At 35.1% G+C, this 26,984-nt stretch overlaps 2 protein-coding genes across 4 annotated transcripts in view; both read right to left on the bottom strand.

The window, feature by feature from the left end:
- The window catches only part of LOC131167283 (cis-prenyltransferase 4, chloroplastic-like), a 28,808-nt gene extending 22,799 nt beyond the window's left edge, over positions 1-6,009 (bottom strand). Inside the window, exons 1-2 of one of the 2 annotated variants that reach the window (XM_058126029.1) lie at positions 5,456-6,009; positions 5,282-5,349 (exon numbers count right to left, since the gene is read on the bottom strand). In XM_058126029.1, coding sequence (XP_057982012.1) covers positions 5,282-5,349; positions 5,456-5,899 — 512 coding nt within the window. In that variant the 5' untranslated portion in view covers positions 5,900-6,009. The remainder of the gene's footprint in view (positions 1-5,281; positions 5,350-5,455) is intronic. The other variant, XM_058126030.1, reaches the window with a different exon arrangement.
- Positions 6,010-7,091: 1,082 nt separating this feature from the next.
- On the bottom strand, positions 7,092-21,409 carry LOC131167282 (protein root UVB sensitive 5). 2 transcript variants are annotated; one of them, XM_058126028.1, is made up of 15 exons: positions 21,080-21,409; positions 20,884-20,943; positions 20,642-20,793; positions 13,623-13,723; positions 12,471-12,529; positions 12,186-12,232; positions 12,015-12,093; positions 11,853-11,910; positions 11,586-11,675; positions 9,536-9,595; positions 9,325-9,438; positions 8,343-8,403; positions 8,146-8,264; positions 7,862-7,954; positions 7,092-7,777 (listed from the first exon to the last, which is right to left on the bottom strand). In XM_058126028.1, exons 1-15 carry the CDS (start codon positions 21,232-21,234, stop codon positions 7,547-7,549), a joined length of 1,479 nt encoding a protein of 492 aa, XP_057982011.1. In that variant the 5' UTR covers positions 21,235-21,409; the 3' UTR covers positions 7,092-7,546. The 2 variants fall into 2 exon arrangements, with proteins under 2 accessions (XP_057982011.1, XP_057982010.1); XM_058126027.1 differs by having other exon boundaries at positions 11,853-11,925; positions 21,080-21,408.
- Positions 21,410-26,984: the final 5,575 nt, after the last annotated feature.

The following is a 26,984-nucleotide window of genomic DNA, read 5'->3' as shown; positions in this document are numbered from 1 at the left end:
TATTATGTGATAGTTATTTTGTGCATATGTTATATGAATTTGTACTCCATGAATCATTATGTGATAGTTATTTTCTTTTATGTTCATATATGAAAATCATTTTTGGTATTTAGGACTAAGTATGTTAATATCTAACCAAAAAGCATATGTACCAACTTGAGTATCATATAGTAAAATGACTATTTTTCTTGAAAGCTGTCAAGGCCCTATATATTTAAAAATCTTTTCAAGAATATTTAATTTGACTCTTATATATCTAGAGCTAAAATGGGTGTTTTTGTAAAAGTGCACCCTATATCTTAAGGAAAAATCAGACTATAATTCTATACTATTTGTGAATCTAATTCTATTTTATTCTACATGAGTCCAAAAATTATAATATTATTTCATATAAAACTAGATTCATCATTCTCTCCAGAAAAATTTTATACAGGCGTTTTGAAACTATAATGTAGGATTAATAATTAATACAATATGATCATTCTGCACTACCATAAAGTCAGAACCAGAAATGAGTATTCTGCAATAAATTAGACATATCTTACTATAGAATCTTGGAAAATATTTCTTTCTTTTTTTATATGAAAGTAGACGTTATGGAAATTCCATAACAATATTGCACACTTAATTTGAATAAATATTCGATTTGTTATGAATTGTACAAATCAGCCAACAAATTCTATCCCCTATCATGAAAGCAACTCAACATATCTGTAGTGTTTGAATTTTTTCTCTTCAATAGCTACTCCAATTGGCGTGATTGTTTTTCATTAGAAAGTAGACGTTATGGGGATTCCAGAACGATATGGCACACTTAATTTTAATAAATCTTTGATTTGTTATGAATTATACAAATCAACCAACATATTCTAACCTCAATCATAAAAGAAGCTCAACATATCTATAGTGTTTGAATTTTACCTCTTCAACGGCTACTCCGATTGGCGTGATTCTTTTTTCTTTGGAGACTAGACTTGTTGATAAGTCAATACAAATTTTTATAGAATTGTATTTGGTATTTACTGACTGTTTGTGATTTTATAAAATATATCATCTCACCTAAAAATTAGATTTCTTGTCATATCATTGCTTGTTTAGCTCAAACTTTAATCACATGGAGCTAAAACCTCTCCAACATATAGTGGACAATTTTAGCTATAAAAGAAGTCCAATTTCAAGGAAGAAGCATAAGAGAAATTGCTACAAAAGTGGTCTCTCATCCTCCATATTTCTAAGTGATAGAGTGTTTTGTTCTTGCTTAGGAGAGCACTTTCTTGTAAAAGTTATTTTCATTAGTTTTAACTCTCTTCAAGTTCCAAGTCTCATTTCTTTGAAAGAGTTTGAATTGTAAGCTTGAGTTGTGGCATCAATCTACTTAGCGATACTGAGTCACATATCATTTGTAATTTCTCATCATTGTAAGTGTTGTTTGAGCCTCGGTGAAAGGCTTGTTTTGTATTCTAGTCCCGGTGAAAGGCTAGGCCTTGTAATTGTGCTTTTGCCCCAATTGAAAGGCAAGAAGTTTGCTAGTGGAACCTTGACTTCGGTTCGGTTGAGAGAGTGGACATAGGTGCTCGTGAAGGAGACCGAACCACTATAAAAGAGTTTGAGCATTTCTCCCCTTCCTCTCTTACATTACTTATTATTTGATCAAATTAATTGCTCAATTGTGTTTGTGCATATTTCATACATTATCTTGGCTTATTGAAGCATACTGGATGAGTTGTGAGCGAACATAAACTTATTCTTATATAAGCTTCCACAACGCATTCACTAGAATATACATACTAGACTATTACTCACCAAGTGTTTGATAAAAGGAGTAAGGGTCATAAAAATTAGAAAAAAAGACCCAATTCACCCCCCCTTTTGGGTTTCCTAGGGGACCAACAACCACTTGCATAGAGCCACCTAAGTTAAGAACCTAATGAGAAATTATGAGTGGCTCATATGTTATAGTGCTTTATTAATGTGAATCAATCAAAGCATATCATTGTTAACAAAATTTGTCTTAAATATCTAAAAAGTCCCATTCCTAGTGAATAGACTTGCCCAATGTCAAGAGTATAATTAATTACTTTGTATCTCACATGCTTGCCCCATTCCAAGTGAATTGAAATGAACATAGAAACTTTGGTTTGGAAAGGTTTTCAAAATACTAGCTAGCTTTAGTGATTTGATGATTTTTTATAATTTTCTAAAAATATTCAATGTCTCTTTTTTTATTCCATTCAAAATTGTTATTTTGTTTTCTACTAGTCACCCTTTGGTTATACTAGAAAAAGAAGTTTGATTTCTTACGTCATCATTGGCAGTGTACGGGACACTATTGAGCATGATAATTTGATTTCTTAAATCAAGAATGGCACCTTGATCATGTACAAGGCATGGCATTGAAGCAAGTGTATGCAATAACCATTAAAAAATCTAAAAGAGATCATTGTGATTATTGGCTGTCATAAAAGGGGCAAGTAGCATGGCATAAGTATTCCAATGGAAAAAAGAGGAATGCAGCATCTTGCCTCATGAATCATCCTTTTGAAACTTGGAGGGAAAAAAAGATCGATGAATCTTGGAAGGTGGATATAAAAAGCATATCACATAATCATGAACTTTTGAATGATATGTTTGGACATCCCTGTTGCTGCCATTTTGCAAAGTAAAAGATGCTGGTTGCATCAAAGAAATGACTTTGCCTGGTATACCAACAAGTCAAATGCTTGCTTCATCCTGGCAAACCAAGCCAAAGCTCTTGGCAATCTCAAGAGCATGCAATAGCTGAACTTATAAAGAAGGGCTTATTTGGTCAAACAATGATTCATTGCTTTAAGGAGTTATGTCAAGGGAAGTTTACTTTTGACATTGAGAATGACAATGATGGCCATTTGACTTATTTGTTCCTTGCACATCCATATTCAATTATATTAACAAGGAATTACCCCGATGTCTTTCTAACAGATTGCACATTTAAGATAACCAAACACACGATGTCATTGCTTCATATAATTGGAGTGTCAACTTTCAATACTTCATTTTATTTTTGTTTCGCCTTCATACAAAAAAAGAAGAGAATCATGTGTGGGTTTTGAAATGGTTTAATGATATTTTGAGTGCATAGACTTTCCCAATTTTAAGAGTATAACTGATTGTTATGATTCTTACATAAACTACCCATTCCTAGTGAACTAAAATATAATATATCCGGGCATATCTTTCTTTTCTCATTTTATCCATGAGCCTAGTGTTAGCCCCTTTGCCCTTATTCTCTAATCTAGAAAGACAAAGCTTCTTGGACTGCTATCCTCATGAAAATCAATAATAATTATTTACTTGAGAAGCAAATACCCAACAAGGCTGTGGCTCTCAATCTCTTTGTCTTCAGGAATGGGGCTTCCCATGGAAATGGGCTTCCCATGAAACTTACCCTTGGAGAGGGTGGGAATGGGATGCCTATGTTTTGTAGGAATCTTTCATTCTTATGAATGTTAAGATGCTTGTCACATAGGATTTCGGTGCTCAATGGCCCCAAACAAATGTGGAAATGAGATGCTATGGGCATCACATTCTCGAGAATGTGAAAGATTCCGCGAACCAAACACCCCTTAATGTTTTGATAGTTTTTCTAATTTTCTAAGAATATTTAAAGTTTTCTTGATTCTATAGATACCTGAATCCTTTTTTTTCTGTTGGGAACTTCCATGTTTTTCTTTAGAAAAAAAAAGAACTTTGGCTTCTTATGTCATCATTGAATGGTTAGGGGGCATTATTGAGCATGAAAATTGGGATGAGCACCTTGATCATGTCAAGGTGTAGCTTTGATGAAAGGATATTCAAAAGCTATTAAAAAAAAATCTAAAGAGAACATTATGTGACTATTGATTGTGAAAAAGGGGAGCAAGTATCATGGCACCAGTATTCATATGGACCAAAGAGGACTAAGGGATCTCGCCTCATGAATTCTCCTTTTGAAATTTGGAGAAAAAGAAAGATTGATGAATCTCAAAACGTGTATATAAATACATGTCACATAATAATGAACCTTCGAATGATGTGTTTAGGAATCCCTCTTGCCAGTTGCCACTATTCTTCAAAAGAGAAAAAAAAAAAAACATAGCGCAACAAAGGAATGACTTTAGCTCATATACCACCACATCAAATACTTGCTATGCTCTGGTAAAGCCATCCAAAGCTCTTGGAAATCTCAAACCATGTATAGTGAAAATGCAAAAAACTTTAAAGGAGGGCTTATTTGATTGCACAGTATATTGTCGTAAGGATTTTGGTCAAGGGGGTATTTACTTTTGACATTCAGCGTGGCAATGGTGACCATTTAACTCATTTGTTATTCATGCATCCAACATCAATTATATTAACAAGGAGTAACCCCAACATCTATGTGATGGGTCACACATGTGAGAGAAAGAAACATGAGATGACATCATTTGGTATAATTTTAATACAAGTTTCCATACTTCATTTTATTCTTGTTTTGCCTTCATGCAAAAAGAAGAAGAAGGGAATTACTTGTGCGCTTTAAAAAGGTCTAGTGATATTTTGGGCTATAAAAGAGTTTAAAAATCTATTCAAGCGGTCCTTCCAAAGATGGCACCTCTTTTATGAGCATGACATAATGAGAAAAATATTCTATCAAATTGCAAGCCTCATTTTAAGAAACTAAAAGGATTGGGATTCATTTTTGTTTTCTTGGTCTCATTTGATAAAGTCTCCCAATGAATCAACATATTCATTTTGGACTTTGATTCTTGATAGGAATAATAAAAATAACATGTTGCAGGTAAGGAGAACCTACAAGGCTATAAGCCCAGTTATCTGTATGATGTGTTTGGAATCTAATGAACCAGTGTATCTCTTTTTACATTGCTGGGTGGTCTGACAGCTTTGGTCTACTATGTTCTCTATTCTTGGTGAAACTTGGGTAGCCTCCCAAGTGTGGATGAATTCTTTTTGGTGCAGTATTAGGGTTCTATAAAAAGGAAGAAAAGAAAAAGGGAGAGACCTTATGGGAGTGCACTGTTCATGCAAATCTTTGGGCCTTGTGGATTGAGAGAAATACACAAATCTTCGATGCTAAAATTATTTCATTTTCATGGAATTGATTATGATAATCATATATAACATTTCCATAAATCATAAAGATAGAATGCCTAGCAACATTAAAAAAAAAAACATTTAAAACTAGAATTTTGAACATCTAGCCACAAAATTCATTTTGAAAATTCAGCATCCAAAATGAAATGCCCTCAAGCGTCAAGACGCATACCTCAAAAAGCTCTCCAGATTCTTCTTCAATCCTCTTTCAAACAAACGCATCAAAAAGTCAACCTCCAACTGTGCCGCAAACCAAATCGATCACAGCATGAAAAGCATATCAGTGTCAATACTACTGACAGAATGACAGCGCAAGAAAGAGGAATAAAGCAAGAGCCAAATTGACCTTCGGTCGAGTCCAATTGTCACTAGAGAACGCGAAAACAGTAAGAATACTAATCCCCCATTTGCAGCAGAGCTCCACAAGCAACCTCAGGGACTTCAGGCCCGCCTCGTGACCCGAAGCGCCCGGCAAGCCTCTCAGCCTCGCCCACCTCCTGTTCCCGTCCATGATCACCGCTACGTGCTTCGGCAGCAACTCCCGCCGGAGCCCAGCTGGAAGGATCTGTTCCTCCGCCGTATTTCCGGCGCTGGCGACACTTCGTTTGTCCAGCAAGTCTTCAGAGGTGGGTTCGAGGCGAGGCCGTTTGGGAAGCTGTACGGAAGGGGACGGCACTCGCCGATCGACGCTGCAGGTGGGGCATCGAAACTGTTGGTTCGGAGAAGCGATGCTGAGGCGAGGAGAGAGATTGCAGATGGTTGGCGGCACCAGGAAATGCAGAGAGAGCATTGTTAGGGTTTATGGTAATAGAAATGGGGAAGGCTCTGTATCTACTTCGCTACTTGAATTTCTACACCGTTGGGATTTGTTTCAATTTAATTTTGCCGCGTGAGGAGAGGAGTTTTGACATAAAAAGATGGGGAGTAAATAGCTGTAATTAATTCAAAAGAATAAAAATTAAAAAAATATTATAATGTAAAATAATTTGATCATTTTACTTTTGAATTTTATTATATTTTCGCCCTTTAAATTCTATCACATACTTCTCTTGCATTAATTTATTTTATCATTTATCTTCCATTTTTTAATACATATATCTAACACTAAAACTCTATATTGTGCGGTTAAGCTTTTAGATAAATTATACCCTCCTACTAAAGAAAAAAATAAAATTTTATTGTGTCTACTTTTCTTCTATTTTCTTAAAATAATTATTCATTATAATAAAATCACATGACATGGTAAAGTCTAAAACTATCTCGCTAGAGTAATTTTTGTCTCCATGTCCATATCGTTCATGTATTCTCTTATAACCTTTATTATCCCTAGAGGTCACAACCCAACCCAACCCACCCTCGCTCACCTTTCGCTACACCTAGTTGGTCTAATTGCAACACATCATTCATAGGGAACACCCCAACAAATAATCAATAAAGATTTATATCATAATAATTTGACAAATTTTACGTTAGCTATTAGCTACATAATACAACTCTCCTTTACCCTCAACCTGAAACTGACTGTCTGAAAACAAAAAAATATTAAGACATTAAGCATGTCACAAGAAAAATTTCTCGTCTCATAACAATCCTACTGATAAATGTTAACAAATTCCTCAATAACATCTTGCACATCATAACTAAGGTTATATTTAAAGAAATTTTATTCTTAAAATTAGAAAGATCATTGTACAAGTATTTTAATAAATTTTAAAATGTATTGTCATTGTGAAGAAAATGACAATTTTAAAATTAATGTAAGTCAGTATCATATAATAGACGAAGAATATTCCTCAGTGATGGAAAAACATTAGCTTTAGTAGGAGTAATTTTTATTTTTTTTTATAAATTATTAATCTAAGTCTAGTGTTTTATGACACTTTCACCTTATTCTCTAGCAGAATAAATATTCCTAGCAGAATAAATATTCCAATGAATTAAACATAACCTAAGTGAAATGTTCGGAAAGCACAAAGGAATACTTTTAAAATAAAAGCATTTATTTTATTAATAAACGTGTGTGTGTCCAGAAACAAAGGGTCACTGGTCTCCAACCCTATCAGCATGAGAGAAGTATCTAAATAGATATCTTCCAGTTCACTGCAACGTCCATTGGGCTTGGTTTATAGAATGAGGTTAAGCCAATCCTTGCCGGAATCCCTCCTTATTCCAACCCAAGACGACGACATTTCACTCTAAAAAATGTTCTCAACAGTCGAGGCGCCCGCCAAGCTTTGATTCATTTTCAAATAAAAATGGCACATGGAAAATGACCCCTCTCTCAAACAATGGTCTGGAGCCTTCAAGTGTGCTGCACTGTCCACCAGTCCAGGCAATGCCAGTTTCTTGGCTCGATAGACATAGTTTCTGGAGCACAAGGAATGTTCAGGATCAAAACCGCAAGCAAAACATTTCACCTTGTGCAGAAAACAGAATATTAGAGGTGACTTTGTTCCTCAATGGAAATTTCCTTGGGCACCCTCAGATTAATTTGATTGGTATCCCATCCAACTCCCTCCAACTGTTGAAGAAAATTCCGAAACCTATCTTCCAATGCCAGTAGGCTTTGCTCAAGTTGATTGAAGATATTATCTAGCCCACCCCAATTCTCATGTAGCCAATAGGTTTGCCATACACTTCGCAAGACCGATAGACTTGTAGCTCCTGCCTGTAATAAGACGTCTTTCAACTTTGACCAAGTCATATCAATCACCAATAAGTTCTACTTAGATATAGCATTTTAAGTGCATACCTTGAAAGAAACAAAGACTTCAAATTCTCTTTTCTGTTGATTCACCATGAGAATATATTTCTCCTCTGCATATAATCTGAGAAGTGTCTTCACCTATTTCAAGAAAATAATATAGGGAGATTCTCAAAAAGACATTACAAAGAGTGCTTTTTATCCCATACGAAATGTGATTATAATTATTCCATTTATACGACTTCTCCAACTCTAAATACTTGAGAGCTTAGATGGATGCTTTATATTCTGAAGAATGACAATGCTGTAAAACTAGAAGGCAAAGGAAATACCGCAGTAAGCGATTTGTCACTGAAAACCATCTCCTCCAAAGACACGCCCAACACAATTCGTGGCTTCATGAAATTTTCCCATGACAAAATATCTTCTATCCTATTGCAATCAACACATCCTGAATCAAGCATTTTTAAATCAATAGGGTCATAGCATAAACTAACCTGATCCAAGAACCAAGAAGAGTAAGGTATACCAGGAACAGTGGAGTATACTACATGTGATTTTACTAGTATGCGAGCACGCTTGAGATTTATCTGCGTGTCAATTGAGGGATAAAAAGTCAGCCTACACATAAGAAATCCAAAATCCAAAATCCAATGTCATTTGCTGCTCCCCTCAGATTTCCCACCTCACTAAGTTTCGTTCCTGGGAAAATGTAACAGCAGCACTGTTGGGCTTTTGTGGAACCTAGTTATGTTTTGATTTGGATGACGACCCAACCTCTATTTAATTAGAGATTTCTATCCTAAGGCTTAGTCCATGGAGCGAAGGCTTGGGCCGTGAGGCGCAACATATAAAAGGGTGCTTTCGGGTGATTAGGGTTTTAGTGGTTGTATCCGCGAGAGAGAACGAGAGCGAGAGAATTGTATCGCCACACTCTCTGTGCTTTCTTCCTGATAATATTGAAATCCCTGCAACTCCGTGGACGTAGGCAAAATTGCCGAACCACGTAAATATTGTCTTGTACGTGTGATTGAATTTTTCTTTGGCGTTATTCTTTCTCTATTTGTTTCTCACAGGTTTCGGGAATTTGTTCGTATATTCCTAACAAGCACAACTCCAGCTCATCCCACAATGAGGATCTACTCCAACTTAAATGAAATTTCATATTTTCAAAGAAGGGCAAAAGACACTAACATCACCTGAGGTTCCCTTGAGGTTTCAAAAATCCCATAGACCTCCCCTGAGATTTTAAAAATTCCACATACCTCTTCTGACATTGATTTTTGAGACGCTTATACCCCTAAAAATATTATTAATTTTTTCAAATATATGGGGAGGTCTGTATCTTTCTAGCAACCCCAAGGGGGGTTTGTGGAATTTTTGAAATCTTAGGAAAGGATCCTGGCACTTTCGAAACCTCAAGGGAGGTCCTGAGGTCCTGCCAAACCTAGGAGAGGTCAGTGTCTTTTACCCTTTTAAAGAAAAAGGAAACATATGTTCAACATTCTTACTGTGTTAAATTGTAAGACTGAAAGAGATTGATAACGTAACCAAAGGTGCAAAAGCCGTATGCTTATCCACGTTAATGCCAACACTGGGTATGACGTTACAAGGCCAGGAGTAGCCTGCAGTAATTGCATACATAAGATAAAAATTAGGTTGGCTGCCTGCAGCTTGATGTTATTAGAACATACAAAGACCATCTCCAAAAACTACACATACCAAAACCAGTATACCCAAAGCAAGGCCAAGCAGCTGAGCAGCTACTTCCCAAACTTCTTCCTGAAATGTTAATTCAAATAAATGTGAGGAGACCATGCCTTTTCAAGAAACAGATTAGATACCCTCCATATTCCATACAAAGTGCACAGACTATTATGAAAAGCTTGACCACATGTATAAAAGGCTGTTTACACATGCATTGCCCATTCCCATATGTAGCAACTTATGAGGTGCCACAGAAAAGTATTGACACAATGACATATCATTATTCATACCCAGACAAGGGTAATGATTTCCTGCCCCAAACGGCTGGTAATAAATTGAGGTTATGTTCCTCATCATTCAAAACAGGACCCCTTTATCATTCTGTATAAATAATATACAACGATTGTGCAATGCATTAATTTGTTCTATACCTCACTATTCAAAGCGAGGCCATGAAAAATTGCAAGTTCAGCTACAGAATATTTTTCCTATTGTCTTCCAACTTTCATCTCCATGATTTAAGTTGGATGAAAAGTTGAATATCTCAATCCCTTTTTTCATTTTCAATGAAAAAATTGGAAAACTTGTTCATTTGTCATAAATGTAAAAAACTAGCCTTTTGTGTTTGACAATTGGAAAATGCAGTCAAATAGTAATGGTGCTCTACTTGCATAAAAAGAATTCAGCACCATATTTAAAATTTTGAAAAATGCAGCATAAAAAATTGAAAAAAGATCAAAACCATGACATAGAAAAACTGAGGCCATGTACAAATGTCCAATTGTGGCAAATAGTTTTATTTTCCATCTTTAAATTTTCAAATAATTACAAAAAAAGCCACCATGTTTTCCGAGTTTCCAAATTTGTATGAGAAAAGTTGAGAAACAACTTTTTATTGTTTTCTAGATTTCCTAAATAAATATTGGAAAACTGAAAAACAAGGTAGCATTTTTAATTATTTAGAAATCTGAAAATGGAAAACGAAAGTATTTTACAACTAATAGACCCCAAATATTTTCAGCAAAAATGCAATAAAAAGACAAGAAAAGGACCAGGAAATTGCAGCAAGACAGTAGCAGACAAAAAAAAAGACCAGAATAATTGCAGCAAAAATCAGGAAACTTTCAGCAAAAAAAAAAAAGACCAGAAAATTGCAACAAAAGCTTCAGCAAAAAACTAGAAAATCTGCATAAAAAAGCAGCATAAAATTAGAAAAAGACCAGAGAATGATTGCATCATTGCAGCAAAATTTCAATAAGAAACCAGAAAATTTTCAGAAAACAAAAAGAACAGGAACAAATAGAAAAAATATCAGGATGACTGCAGTGAAATTACAGCGAAGAAACTCAGAAAAAAATAAATAATAAATAAATAAGAAAAAAGAAGAAAGAAAAAAAGCAGGGGAACAGCAGCAAAATCACATCAAGTTAAAAGTTCAAACCAGGAAAATTGCACAAGGTAGGCAATGAAGAGAGGTTGAAGAGTGAGCAAGTCACTGAAGAGACAAAATTGACTGCAAGAGATCCAGGGTGATAGAGATCAAACAGAGTACCAAGAGAAGCCCCTGCTCATTGCCATGATGCATTGTTCTGCCTCATTAGAATCCATGTTTTACAAATAGGAAACGCAAGGAAAACAGCACCTCAATTATAAAAGAAAATCTTGGAAAACATCGAATATTTTTTTTTTTTCAGCATTCAATACAAGTAAGAAAAAATTAAAAAATGTGATTTTTTCAGTTTCACATTTGCGAAAATAATGCATTTGAACATAAACTATGCTTTTTCCATTTTACATGGAAAAATTTTCTAGAAAATTAGCCTTATTTTCTGAGCAGGCCCTTTATTTTTGGAGTGGCAAAGTTGAGACCAACACTTCCAAGAATTAAATTATACCCAGCAACCAGGAATCTATGCCGTATTAGCCAGACTAAAATTGCAAACAGCAGATTCTCCTGCGACACTGTTATGAAAAGAATGAAAAGGCTCTCACTGATCAAGGAGAAAATGAAAAAGAAAAGTGCATATTAATTAAAATTATAACCATGAAGAATTACAAATCATACCTTTGCTGCCACTTCTCCCAGATTTCCTGAAATTGCAAAATGGCTTTGAATCACACGGAAGGATGGATCTTTCAGTCCTCTTGCTACGGCCTGTTAAGTATCAATCACAAGCACGAATGGTCAAATACTCGCAAACATTTGAGTCTCACAGACACTCTTCTTGCTGTGTCTGTGTTGCAACAGAATAAGCATAATTTTACAGAAAAATACTGGAGCTTAGGAAATGGGAGGTATAAGAAAATGTACTTGACTAGATCACTAGAATACCTGGGCGAAATTTCCAACAGATGCCAGCGGCAGAAAATAGGTAGGAAACAATTGTGTACTGAGATCAAATATGCTGCATTATAGAGTATCATATAGAATGGATTTATTGATCCAATTCAATGTGAATGCACTCATTTCAAACAAAATTATTGTTCCAGAGACCTTCCTGCACTGCCAATGAAGTCTGCATACATGCGCCATTGTTTTGGATCATCATCAAAAAGGCTTCCAAACCGCCCACCTGGAGAGAAAAAGGGGGAAAAAAGCAGCAGTTACTATAAATTTCAGCACACAAGCCTTTCCTTCCTTCAACTTTCTTGTTGATTGCCAGACCAATCAATAAGCGCCCAACAGCTCCAATGCCATCCTTTAACACCCATCTGCAAAAACAGTTAAATCTTTTTTTTAAAACTGATGCTTCAGTGCAATACACACACACACACTCGCCATCTCTCTCGCTCACTATATCTCATCATATCTGTATGTATAGCTGCCTTTCTGTCCATATGTCAGGGAACTTAAACAGGGAAAAGCTATCTTGATAATTTCTGAACATGAAACTTCCATAAAAAAAGGAAACAAAAAAGGAATTCATATACAAATCAAAATAAAGCTCACCTAATCGCAGCAGCTGAAGCAGCGGCAGTAGATCCTGAGAAAGAGCCAACACCAACAGCCTGTGCTGTTAGTGGGTTTAGATTAGTGGAGCATCTGCCGGAAGTAAACAGAGCATCAAGAGATAATTTTAATGTCAGACCCCACGTATGACACTCAGAACATCAACATGCCAAAGAAAATCATCCAACAAGATAGATAAACTTGCACTGCTAAAAGTGCATGGAATTTGCAGCGAAACTCCACTGGTACTTTTGTTTTCTTCTGTTTTTGTTTAAGAAGGCACTATGATCAGTAGTTCTTAAAAACAAAATGAATAAATAAATACACACAAACACACACACACACACACACACACACACACACATACATATCACAAAGTGCACAAGGTTCCCTAGGACACATCAAGGGTCTAGAATGGGGCATGATGCATACAGCTTTACCTCTAATTGAGAGGCTGTGTTTATGATTTTAAACTCTGACCTGGTCTGGTTTGTAGCACCCTTACCATTGTGCCAAGGAGAGTGATAACTTATATCAATAATGAATATGAAATTCAATCAGTAGGCCAAAAAAAAAGGGAAGAAAAACAGGTGATAGACTTTTACCATAATGCTCCAACTGAGCTGCCATATCCATCATTTGGGACCCAACAAAACTAAGAATTCACCCACCAAGGCTCAAATGATTATTTTATTCAGATGATGAAAGCTTTTAAATTTCAATCTTTCGATGACAGCCAAACATTAAAAAAAAAACACACAATTTAAAAAATTTATCATCCCTTTTTCAGTTTTCTCCGCAATATTGAGCATATGTATCACAATTATGAATAAAGTCCAGCAAAAACTGGAATAAAACTTAGTTGAAAATGTCAAATACACAAAGCAAGTAGCAAAGTAGATGGAATTTCACTAAAAATTGTAGTGTTGGACTTATCTACTACCTCAAAAACTGTATACAAAATACACCAAACAAAAATCCACACAGCATAATCAACGAACTTAATTTAATGAATTTCAGCGAAAGAATTTTTCATATATAACATAATTCTCGAAATGATTGCCACAATTATCAACAATTGAAGGTTTATGTTTATTAGTTCCGTTTTCAAATAGCCCAACAAAAATATAGGAAAGAGTAAGATTAACATGCCTTTAGGAGACTTGATGTCACCAATGTGTGACAGATCCAGGCAGTAACATTGGTGGGGAACTGTAGCAGCATGTATTCCAAGTAATCATCTGAAACAGATCCTGCATGAGACATGACAGAGGTAATCAGATAAACATTATCTAAAACAGAATCATTAACGACAGGATGTAGAAGATCAATGAAAAAAATATTTTATGACTGCATAGTTCATCCATTAGCTCATCTCATAAGAAAAAAGAGGTGTAAATGATAAAATAATAACCATCCATAGTCCACTTATTGGGCAGTTCAAAACTTCAAATAGATCAAAAACGCAAAATCCAGTGCACAAAGCTCCCAGGCCATATTAGGGGTCTGGTGAAAACATGATATATGCAACCATACCTCCACAATAGGAGAGGTAGCTTTTGTGACTTGAACGAGGTGAACATTCAGTCAATACAGTTAATTCAGTTAATTAACTGAATTAACCAAAAAATTATAATTAAAGAATCTTGTTAACTAAACTGAACCAAAATTTATATTAACCGAACCCCAAAACTGACCAAACTGAAATTCAGTTAAATCAATTAACTGGTTTTTAAAATGCATTCTTCTTAGCTTTTATTCATCTGATAGAGCCTAGCCCATTTAGGCATCTACATATCAGTCACCAGCCCAACCCACTGTCAGTACTCAATTTCATCAGTAACAATCAGCCCATTTACATCATAAGCAGTGATGGGAGCAGAACCCTAACCTGTCAAAACATAGAGTTTTAATGATGCCAAAACTCTAAGCTCACAAGCAGTCCAACTATCCAAGCTGTGACATGAGCTACCGAAAGTAAGGAAAGACTGAAGGGAAGAGAAAAAGGGGCGACACCGTGACAGAAGCTGCTGAGTTGGTAGCGCCACGAGATTTCCAGAGCAAAGGGAAGGCGGAGGGATGAGGGTGAGTGGGCGACTGTCAAAGGCTCAAAGAGATGGAAGAGTAGAAAGCTCCAGGGTCAGAAGATTCAGAACTGATTTGGGAAAGTTAAAATTTTAATATATAATATACATATATATATACTAATTGGTTAATTCGGATAACCGAACATATTAAGCCCTAAACCAAACCAAAAACCAAAATTAAGTGAAAATGAAAACTGAAATGAACCAAATAAATTTTTAACTGAACTGAACCGAACCAACTGAATTTATTTGGTTAAATGAGTTAATTCGGTTTTGGCCGATTTATGCTCACCCCTACTTGAACCTGTGACCTTCTAGTTTGATTGCAACACTTTTACCATTTGGTAATGGCACATAATCTCATAATAAATATAACACCTATTGCAGAAGGCACCCACGCAATTGAGGGTCTGGGAAGGGCACAATATATGCAGTCATACCCCCAGGCTATTGGTGAGACTCATTCCATGATTCGAACTTCTGACCTTCGAGTTTCAATGCAACACCCAACAATTGATGTTCACATTCTTACCTCCAGTCCAAATATATCAACCAAGAGAAAATCCCAATACATGTGATTCCTTTAGAAGGTAACAAATAAACTTTTTTTGGCACTCTATAAGCCATAAAATGTTTACTGAATAGCATACATAATTTCATGGCAGTAACATACTACCCAGGAGATTCTTTTTTTTTTTTTTAATAGAAAAAGAAACTATATTAAGAAAAGAAAGGAAGTACAAGGAGCATAAGAAATCCTCCAAACTGAAACAACTAGGGAAAAAAAAATGAAGATAAAATCAGAGAAACAAAAATGCCCAAATCAAACTAGCAAAGCCAACCAATCTTGCAGAATATTCAAGAAACCACACTCCTAAATCATTGTGGCAAAAAATATACAAAGTGAAGCTAAAATTAATATAAGATCCCAAATCAAATTGAAAGATGAAGACTGATCCTGGAGAACAAAAGCATTCTTATCCAGCCAAATCCCCCATAAGAGAGCAAAAACTGTACATTGCCATAAAATCCTCCAACATGCCCAGAGACAACCAACACTCTCCAGACAAACAAAAAAGTTTGCTCCACAAAAATCAAGTCATATAACAAAGGAGAAATAAGTGAGCATGTGTCTAAGACAACACATCGCACACATGAGGAGACAAAACCCTAAGAAGCCTTCTGGTTTGTGACATATTGGTGGCATTAAATTCCAAATCCTGACATCCCTCCTGTAGGAATACTAAAAAAAACCCAATAAAGAAAGAAACAAAGAAAGGTTCCCCACCCTGTGCTCCCCCCCTCCCCCCCACCCCCCCAAAAACAAAAGCATCATTAACAACCAAATTGACATAGAAGAATTGTGGAATTTATGCATTGCACAATTTTAAATTAATTATTAATTATATTATTTTTGCATTCTTATGGGTCAAAATTGGCAGTGTGTGTCAAGATTGAACGTAGAGACACATGGAAGATCATGGGATTTTCAAGAGGCTTATGGATCTTGAATTAGGGTTCACTAAAGGGGGTACTGAACCTTTAGCCTTTTTCTGAGCTAATCAAGCCCCCGCCACATCTCATTCGTGACACGTGCATCCTTTTATTTTCTCTTACCCTAACTACGTGTAATGACCTGATTTGTCCAATTATTTGTCAACTCTTCATTACTTGAGATGCGACATGGCATTCTCTTATTGGAGGATGACATCTCACACCCTTTTCCCCTTCCCCTATTAATACCCCCAATCATTCTTCAATGGGGATTTTATGACAATGAAGCAATTGAGCTCTCCTCTCGACCCCTTTGCTTTAGATTCCCACTAATTTAGGGAATTCTTTAACCCACTTGCCACCATACATGATTAAGCTTCTTGGAATTTGCCTAGTTCTCCTCTAAGTCCTCTTTGGAACATTTGTTACCTGTATGCAACAAATGCTCTCCTTCCCACTCAAGAACCCCTCTACATTTTGGCGACTCTACTAGGGAGTTTGATTGTGCAAGATTATGACTAAAAGAAGATAGGCATTTAACCAAAAGTTTCCAATACTCACTTACTCAGCCCACTCAAGATATTAAGAATCAAGTAGAGTTCAGCGATTATCTTGCCAAGCACAAAGAATCCCTGAATTTTGCTACCTACATGACTCAAATGAAGCAGATCCATCCTCCCAAGAGAAGGTGTTTGGTGTTCTTTAGAAGAACAGCTACTTGATCACGCAGCAGCTACTAGCTACAATCATTCAAGTATCCACCTTGGTTTCACAACCACAAGGGGCTACCTTGAACCCTCCTACCAATTTACCTCCTAGTTCTAAGGGGCATGATAACAACATGTTGTCAACCCAAAGAGACCCCCCTACCTTGATCTCATGGTCTCTCAGACACCTTTCAAGGGGACTAATACCTCCAACATCCGCCACACCTCTTCCACAAGTTTAGATTGGGGGATCGACTTCACATGTTCCTTTGAACCTCACTCATATTCCTTCAACCCTCATCATGTCCAATTCCTTATACATATCGGCATATCTCCAAGCCATAACCCAAGGATTATGCTAGTCCTAAAGTTTCTAACCCTTCTTTTCTTCTTTGTTCAGTCTCTAACCCTCTTTAGTCTTTCTCTGCGCTGTTCAATTCTCACCTGTCAGCCACTTTTATTCTCTATTCTTCTCTGTTCTTCTTCTCCTCCTCTTCTTCTCTTCTTCTTTCTAATTCTCTCCCATAATTCTCTCTCTTTCTCTTACTATTTCTGATTTCTGTTTCTGTCCCAAGTCAGCCTCTCTCTTTAATATTATACTTATTCTGCAAACCTTTCTAAATTTCCTTTATAGAGAAAATCATATCATAATAATAAAAACAATCCACAAGGCAATTTAAAAGATAATACCAACAAAATACTCATCATTTTCATGTTGTTCAAATTTTTCTTACATTGCATTTGGGAGCAAGGATTTCGGCCCTTAGATTTGGATTTGGGTGGATTTGGAAAATTTTCAATAATATTTTATATTACATCTCATTCAAATCCAATACAAATCCAAATCCAAATCCAACCCCTCTCCAAACATAGGGTTAGTGCTTGAAAATTCATCTACATTTATGTGTTGAGGTAAAAATGTACCTTCCATTTTCACCTCTTAAAATGCACTCCCTAAAAACAAAAGAACTCATTGAGTTCTCCAACATTTCCATTGGGTCTTTCAAGTATAGAGTCCATCTATGGATCTCCTTAAAATTGTTGGGAAATGTGCCAATAAATAAAAACAAATAACAAAAATATTAAACTAGAAGCATAAATCCAAGTAGGTTGCAACACAAAAATCTCGATCGCTTTAAGGATACTCAAGTGCTCTACAGCATAAGCTTTGCCCACAAACCAATGCAATAGATCACTTCTTAACTTGACTCTCCCAAAATACAATGGTTCAATAGAATCAGATGACTCACCAATTCTGCGCAAATGGAAAAGTTCGAGCTCCACCCTATGACCCTAGAAACACCATTTCTTGATGGCCAAGCCATCTAGGACTGAGATTATATAGAAAACTTTAAGTTTTCAAGTGAGATTTTTTATTAAAGGATTTATTTATGGGCTACACACTTTTCCATACATGAGCAAAATTAATATGGAATATACTTGGAAGAGAGAGAGAGAGAGAGAGAGAGAGAGAGAGTTGACCTTATAGGTCATACAAGATTTTGATAATGATAAATACTCTTGGTATTTGATGACTTTCAAGTTCGTGTGCAGAATCATATTAAGTTGGATTACATTCATAGCATGCACCAACTTGAAGAAATATGAAGACTCTGACACATTTATTATTTGTTGTAATATTATCGGGTCTATAATAATTTCATTTCAAATGGGTTTGTAATAATCTGCATATCATGCATATAGGACTATAAGCTCAAGACCTTAGAATGACCTTAGGGAGCACCCTTCGGTCGACCGATGCCGGGTTTTTTAGGCTAAGTTAAAATGCCTAAAATTTTAGAAAAGACCCTAGGTCCTTGCACTTACACGTAAAATGGTCCCCAATATCATATATATTATCAAGGCAATTAATTGAAGTAAAATAGGACTTAGAGGGTAAAATTGTGAGGTTTCGGGCGACCGAACCCCTGGTGTTCAAAACACCTCGGGCGACCGAACCCTTGACAAGTCAAAAGGTTGACTTGGTTTCGGGCGACCGAACCAATTTGATTGTAGCGTCCTCGGGCAACAGAACCTCTATTCTGACTTTTCCCACCAACTCGGCAACCCGAACTTCACATTCAAATTTGCCTCGGGCTACCAAACACATGAGTTCGGCAAACCGAAGTCAGGACCAGGCAACTGAACCGCGGTTTTTGAAATCGCCTTCGGTTCAGCAGACCGAACCCTTATTCAAGCACCCGAACATTCAAAAATGACTTTTTCTGTTGTGTCTGTTCGGGCGCCCAAAACTCTCGAATTGCTTAATTTTTAACCACAGTAGCTCGGGTTAATTAAGGGTAAAATGGTTTGAAACAAATTTATTATCCCCTCTATGTCCCAACGGTCATATTTTTGGTAGAGGCTATATATATACCCTCATTTGCAATAATTAGTATGTGATTAGGGATTTTAATTAGTAAAATTTCCTCTGAATTTTTGAGGGCCCTATTCCTTCATACAAACCCCATACACTCATATACTATCCTTCTTTTGAGAAATCAAAGCCTTGTGAGTGTTTATTTCATCGTTTTATTGTGCTAAAAACACTCGTTTGTGTATTGCATAATTATTTTTATTTGAGGATTAAGCAAAAGAGTTTTCCCCTTGGATTTATTTGATAAATCTTTGGTTGGGAAAATTCTTAGAGCTAAGTGGGTCTTTGCATTATCATTGCAAGACTCATTAGGGCTTGTATTTTATGTGTGCAAATATATTTTAACAAAATCATATTTAAATATCTCTTTGTACTTTGATATTGAGAAAAACTATTTTTGAGATATTCTAAATTTCCATTGGCTTGAATCTTTGAAACCCTAAACCTTGATTGAGATTTATCTTTACTTAGTTTCAAAGATTAGTTTGTTAATACACTCTTGTGCTTGATTGAACATTGATATTAGATTGAGTGTTATTGCACATGTATTGCACTGAACTTATAGTTCCTATCTATTTGAGGTGCATTGATTAGTGCTTGTGCTTAGTGATAAATATCAGCTTGTATAAGAAGCATTTGGTTGCACGTAAATTTTCATATATTTGTTGTATTCTAGGCTTGGGCTTGAAGAGAGAGACTAGCCTTGTTGAATAGTCCCGGATTGGTTTAAACCCAATTAGGAAAGTTAGGTGCACCATCCTAGTAAGGTGCGATTGTAGGTTGAGGTCAGTCCCGTAAATTGACCTGATTGTAACCGGTGTTGCTCTACCCATTAAGTGAGTATTAGTGGAATCCTTATGCTAGTGAGCCAAGGCAGGGACGTAGGCAGTATTGACCGAACCCCAATAACATATCATGTGTGAATTGTTTATATTTCTACAATTTATATTTCTGCACGTATATGTTATAGTGTGAATGTTGCGCATGATTTCATTTCCGCTCCTTACATTTATCTGCGCATTTGGATTTATGAATATATAGACAGATCCTATGTTAAGTATTACTACTGCTAATTTGAACATACCTAGGAAGAAATTTTAAATACCCAATTCACCCCCTCTTGGGAATATACCAAGGCTAACAGAGAGAGAGAGAGAGAGAGAGAGAGAGATGTATGTTCATATTATTAAGAAATTAATATTTAAAATTCATAAATCAATGAAATTCATGTATCAATGAATTAATAAATTGAAGATTCATTTCACTTCCCAAAATATATTCACCAATAAATATATTTTTAATATTAAAATGCACCTGCACTAGTCAATCCATTATATGCATGACATAAATACATTTAGTAGCAACTATAAGATAAGCATTTTCCTTTATGTCACAAAACAGACAACCAATAGAATCAGTATATAAAATAACAACGATAAAAATAAGAAGCTCTGAATGAAGGAATGCAAGAAATAAAAATAAAATGAAGAAACTGATGTCCATCACCTGGGAAGCCCGCAGGTAAAAGAAAATTTTTGACGATATCAGGAAGCCAGGACAATTCTGAGTCACAGAAACGCAAGCCCTGGAACCCATTATTTATAGATTCCTTTTCCTCGAGGAAAGTACCTAATTGCAAGTCATCTTCTAAAAAGTACCTGTTTGCACAACCATAATTCCAGAGAAACAACTCAAAGCCTACTTACAGCGTTCAATATTCAACCCGCAAAAAAAAAAAAGCGAAAGACCTCTTTGTAGCGCCGTTGCTATATCTCTCCACCAAAATCACATGCTCTTGGCCCCGGCCACTGCAACAAACAACACAGAAACAAAATATACCGCTTCAGTTAACCGAACGTCAAACATAAGGTTCCAGCTTAAATTTCCTTCTTTTCCTCAGTTTTCTCAGAAACCAAACAACATGTGAAAGGGAAAAGAGCGTACTTCCCATTGTCAGGCCCCTCGTCTCCTTCTGCTTCCTGGGAACCAGATTGCGTGGACGAGAATGGGATTTGAAGAAGGCGAACACTCGCTCTGGTGGACTTTCTTGAGAATTCATAAGCAAATATAGGGAAGGAGAGTTGCAGGATGTGAGACATTCCAACGAATTTAAGCTGGAAGTAGGGGGCAGAGAGAGCAAGCGAGAGACTTCTCAGGGAAGGGATTACATGCGATGGAGTCTCCCAGAGTCAAGCCGTTGGCTCATCTTCATGTTTCAGGGTGGGGCCCAGTTGTGCAGAGCTTTTGATACATGCTTCTCAGGCAAAACTGAAATAGATATGGTTTTTCAACAACCTGTTTGATCAAGAATTTTGTGGATGCCGAGAATTCGATTTGTGAGTTAGCAGAGACCGTAGATGGTGAGAGTTTCCTCTGAGTCAGTGGAGACCGTACACAAAAGTCGTGTTCGTATTCGGACTTTATCCTGATCAGCAAGACTTGGAGGAGGAGGACGCTGATCTGTAGGTTTGGTACAACATTAGGGGGTCCGAAGGGTTCATAGGTGGCTAGAGTTCCTATGTAATTGAAAAAAAAAAGAATTTTGTCATAGAAAAAAATATACAATGTTGGGAAATGAAGGGTCGAAGTCACCATTCATGTCTTTCATATACCTGCCCTATTTCCCTCATATTTCCCAATCCATTATTATTATCAAACAACCTCATGTGTTTCTCTCACGATTATATAAAAGGAATCACCTGATTGAAATAAGGTGAGAAAAACGAAGAGTGCAAAGTGCAAAATATAGAATGCAGAATATTGAGTGTGTAGAAAATAGAGAAAAAAGAAGTAGGAAAAAAAAGATAAAGTGAGATATTTTGTAAGGTAAGAAGGTGAAATATTTGTACAAAAGTCAGGTATATTTTGTAATTTCTCTTAAAATTGTGGATTTTACATCCTATCCGCCCGTGGAGTAGGTATAAACCGAACCACGTAAATCCGGTCTCATTTTATTTATTATTATTTTTTATTTTTTTATTTTTTTTATCTTCATTACATTCTGATTATCCACGTTTATTTTTTCTTGTATTATTTTATAACACCTTATTAGTACGAAGCTCTACCCAACTAATATATTTATATATATACCGCCTTAGTGGACGATTTTATTTTTATTTATTAATACTGCCTCAATGACTGATTTTATTTTTATATTGTCTATATATATATATATATATTACCAATCTCCAGAAGAGATGGTAAAATAGTCCTCCTGAAAAGGTTATATATTTAATCTCCCGAAGAGATAAGTCTCCTGAAGAGACAATATATTTAATCTCCATAAGAGATAGTAATTGTTTACCTCTTAAAGACGGTATACTTTTAATCTCCTGAAAAAAAAAATATTATATTACCATTTCTTTTTTATTTCAGTTAGTATGTTTCACTTTTCTAAATCGCTTTATTATTGTTAATTTATTCAAATGTCGAGGCTAAGCAAAGTTGAGTTTATTCCCCTTAACATCAAAGGCAACAACTATCTCTCATGGATTCTTGATGTAAAAATCCATTTGAATGCAATGAACTTAAGAAATACGATATTAGATGAAAATACCGCATCTCAGCAAGATCGCGCTAAAGCCATGATCTTTATCCGACATCATTTAGAAGAAGAATTAAAACTGGATTACCTCACTGTTAAAGACCACTCGTCCTATGGAGAAATTTAAAGGATAAGTTTGACCATAAAAAACAGTGATTTTACCAAAAGCTCGATATGAATGGTTGCACCTAAGGTTGTAAGATTTTAAAACTATCAGCGAATATAACTTAACTCTACATAAAATTAGCTCGAAGCTAAAGTTATGCGGAGAAAATATTACTGATGAAGACATGTTAGAAAAAACTTTTACTACTTTCCATCCCACTAATGTGCTCCTGCAGCAACAATATAGAGAAAGGAAAGTTACTAAAATTTCCAAACTTATATCATGTTTTCTTGTCACTGAACAAAATAACAAGCTTTTGATGAGAAATCACCAAACCCATCCAATTGGTTCGACCCCATTCCCTGAAGTGAATGTAAACACATCTAGTGGTCGAGGGCGAGGCTGCAGGAATGGTCGTGGGTATGGTTGCAGTCGTGGTCAAAATAATTACTAGCATCGACGTGAGGTAACAAACCCCCATAAGAGGGATGACCCCCAAAAGAGGGCAAATGATCAGAATCAGCGACCCAAACACTATGAAACTAAATGTTTCAAATGAGGAGGAAAAGGTCATTGGTCTCGTACTTGGCATACACTCAAACACTTGGTAGATTCATACCAAGCATCCATAAAAGAAAAGGAAAAGAGTAAAGAAATTGAAACAAATTTTGTCGATAATATTGTTCCAATGGACCTTGATAGTGAACAGTCCAACTCTGTGTATCTTGATGTTGCTGATTTCCTTGTAAATCCATATGAAAAGGATGATGTAATATTTTAGGACATATATATAGTAAGTAATATTGTATTTTGATAAATTGTTGCTATTACTATAGTAATGAGTTTTTAAAATATTTGTTGTAGTGAAAATTTGAACGAGCCTAAGATGTCTATGGAAGAAGTTTGTTTAGCTGACAATGCTACAACACACAATTCTTCAAGATAGAAAATATTTCCATTATTTGAAAATATCATTAGCAAACGTTAATACAATATCTGGGTCTATAAATTTGATTGAAGGCTCTAGAAGAGCTAATATAAAGTTACTTAATGGTACTTTATTACAAATCGATGAAACTTTATACTCTAATAGATCTAGAAGAAATCTGTTAAAGTTTAAAGATTTAAGACTCAATGGGTATCATATTGAAACCACAAATGAAGGCAGTAAAGAATTTCTTTACATTACTTCCATTATTTTTGAGAAAAAACAAATTTTAGAAAAGTTGTCAACCTTATCTTCTGGACTATATTATACAAAGATTAAGCAGTTGAATCATATAATGTCTTGCATCAGAAGTGCAATGACCCAAAGTTATTTACACTTTGGCATGATCGTCTTGGACATCCTGGAGATGTAATGATGTGAAGAATCATTGAAAACTCATATTGTCATCCATAAAAGAACCAGAAGATTATTTTGTCTAGAGATTTCATGTGTACTGTCTGCTCTCAAGGGAAATTAATTGTCAAACCATCTATTTCAAAAGTAAATTTTGAGTCACCTATATGCGGACCAATACATCCACATTCTGGACCATTTAGATATTTTATGGTTCTAATTGATGCATCTACTATATGGTCACATGTTTCTCTGCTTTGTACTCGAAATGTTGCTTTTGCTAGACTTCTTTCTCAACTAATTAGATTACGAGCTCATTTTCCTGATTATCCAATTAAATCAATTTGTATGGATAATGCTGGTGAGTTTACATCCCAAACTTTTGATAACTATTGCATGTTACTTGGAATAGATGTTGAACATCCTGTTGCTCATACCCATATACAAAATGGTTTAGCTGAATCTTTTATTAAGAGACTTCAACTTATTGCTAGGCCTATGATCATGATAACCAAATTGTCCATATCTGTTTGGGGACATGCTATTCTTCATGCTACATGCTTAGTTCGTATAAGATCAACTGCTTACAATAATCTTTCACCCATACAATTAGTCTCTAGACAACAACCTAATATTTCTTATTTAAGAATGTAACACCTCAACCCCGAGGGGTCTGGGATATTAACTTTTTACTATTGATTTACAGTGGAAGCAAATAAACTCAATTATTATTAAACCAGAGTACTAATTATCCATATTACAATCATTTATTTTAAAAGAAGAAAAATTACACAAACATAAATATCTGAAACCATACTAATATTTCTAATCAATCTTTATTTTTCTAATCCCCACCCGCATGCTTGCTAAGCCTGATTTCCGACATGTCCTTCAAAGTTATCTAAAATAAAATATGATTGGGGTGAGACGACGCTCAGTAAGTAAACAAGATTATTATTAGTGTGTGACCAAAATGAGCTTTTTAAAAATTTCGTAAAACAATATTTAATACTATAACTTCAAATTTTCTTTTAGAATGAATATAAATTTAAAAATTTCTGCATAAAACTTTTGTCATCAATTACAACAGTAAAATTTTATAATTATATACTATAACTGTTAAATTAAACTTTTAACTTTAAAACTGTATAAACATTTAATGATAAACATACATATACTTTTCCTTATACATTTTTCTTAGATCGTCATTTAAGCACCAAAATGATCATTTTCACGTAAACTTACACTTTTCCTTTAAATCATCAGTAACTTTATACACGTAATTAAATATGTATAAACATATATTATAAAAACCACCTTTAGGCCTGTTTGCCATAAGTCATGTTTACCCCCATGACTGGGTTGTGCGGTCCGAAGACTGGACTTAGCTGGCTGGTCGACCAAACTAAATCAACGTACGTAAACTTTAAATGAGATTTTCCTTATTAAGTCCTGGTCCGAAATTAGGTGTGCACTCAAGAGAAATCCACTAATATAAATAACCACTCTATAAATAGTGTGGGTGCACTCTGATCCGTATAAACTTTAAGTTGCGGTACCGAACATCTGTAACTTTGAACTTTCGTTGCCATAAGAGGTTTTAAAATCATCTTATTATAATTTATGTAATTTAAAATAATATCATAAAAATCTCATCTTTACTCATATTTAAAAAAAAAATGCATCGTAGAAATAAACTCATGCCACACAATTTTTGTGTTAAAAATATATATAATTTTATTTTTGAATAGAAAGAAATGCTGAAAATTTACCTGAGGGGATTAGAACATTTTTTAACCAAAAAATAGGTACAAGTATATTAAAGATAGAACTGGTATAATTAAATATGCGTAAAAATAAACTCATGGAAATTTTGTGGAACTAATTAACATAATTGAAATTTACTTATAAAATAAACTTGGGTATAAATTTTAAATAAAAAAAATTAACTTAATCAAAATTTACTTACCTACTTCCTTACGAACACTGTAACTATCTCTAAGAAATGAGATTGGAAAGAGTGGGTGATTGAAAACTTATTCAAAAATTCTCTATCCACCACAAATTCTTTCACTCACTAATCCTTCTCTTCTTTGGAAAATTGTTGTGAAAAATGAAGGTTGAGAGCTCCCTATTTATAGGAAAATTTTGGAGAAGAAATGAAATTTATAAAAGTATGGAGAGATGGGTGAAATTATAATTTTTAAAAATTAAAGAATGGGCAAGGGATGGGCAAGGTATGGGTTGAGTATGGGATGGGGATGGAGGCCATGTGGGAGTGCTTGCCACCATTCCCATTAAATAAATTTTTAATTAATCATTTACCTAATTAATTAGTCAATTAATTATTTTATTATTTTATTATTTTTCTTAATCATTATTATCATTATTATTATCATTGTTTTTACTTTTAAACTATTTTTAGTATTTATTTATTTTATTATTTATTTTTGAATAAGAATTAAATTTGAATTTTGAAAACTCATGTGGGCCCCATGGATCCTACGTAACTCAAATAACCCTTATACGATTTTATGCGTCCTACATAACTTTGAAACTCGTGTAAACCTCTACATGGCTTCGGGACTCATGTGGGCCCCGCATAAGATGCTTATATTATTATTATTTTATCATATATTTCTACAAATTATATCAGTCAAAACATTATTTTATATATTTATTTACGTATATAAACAGTGTCTTGTGGCTCCGAGACTCATGTGGACCCCACATAGTCTTGTGGGGCCCACATATGATACCTATATTATTATCATCTTATTATGTATTTCTACAAATTATGTCTGTCAAAACACTATTTTATGTATATATACTTATTTTCGTGTACAAACAGTGTCTA

The sequence above is a fragment of the Malania oleifera genome, chromosome 11 (assembly GCF_029873635.1).
Source record: "Malania oleifera isolate guangnan ecotype guangnan chromosome 11, ASM2987363v1, whole genome shotgun sequence".
Lineage (NCBI taxonomy): Eukaryota > Viridiplantae > Streptophyta > Magnoliopsida > Santalales > Ximeniaceae > Malania > Malania oleifera.
The sequence above is the reverse complement of the archived record's forward strand: the minus strand, read 5'-3'. Positions and strand labels throughout refer to the sequence as shown.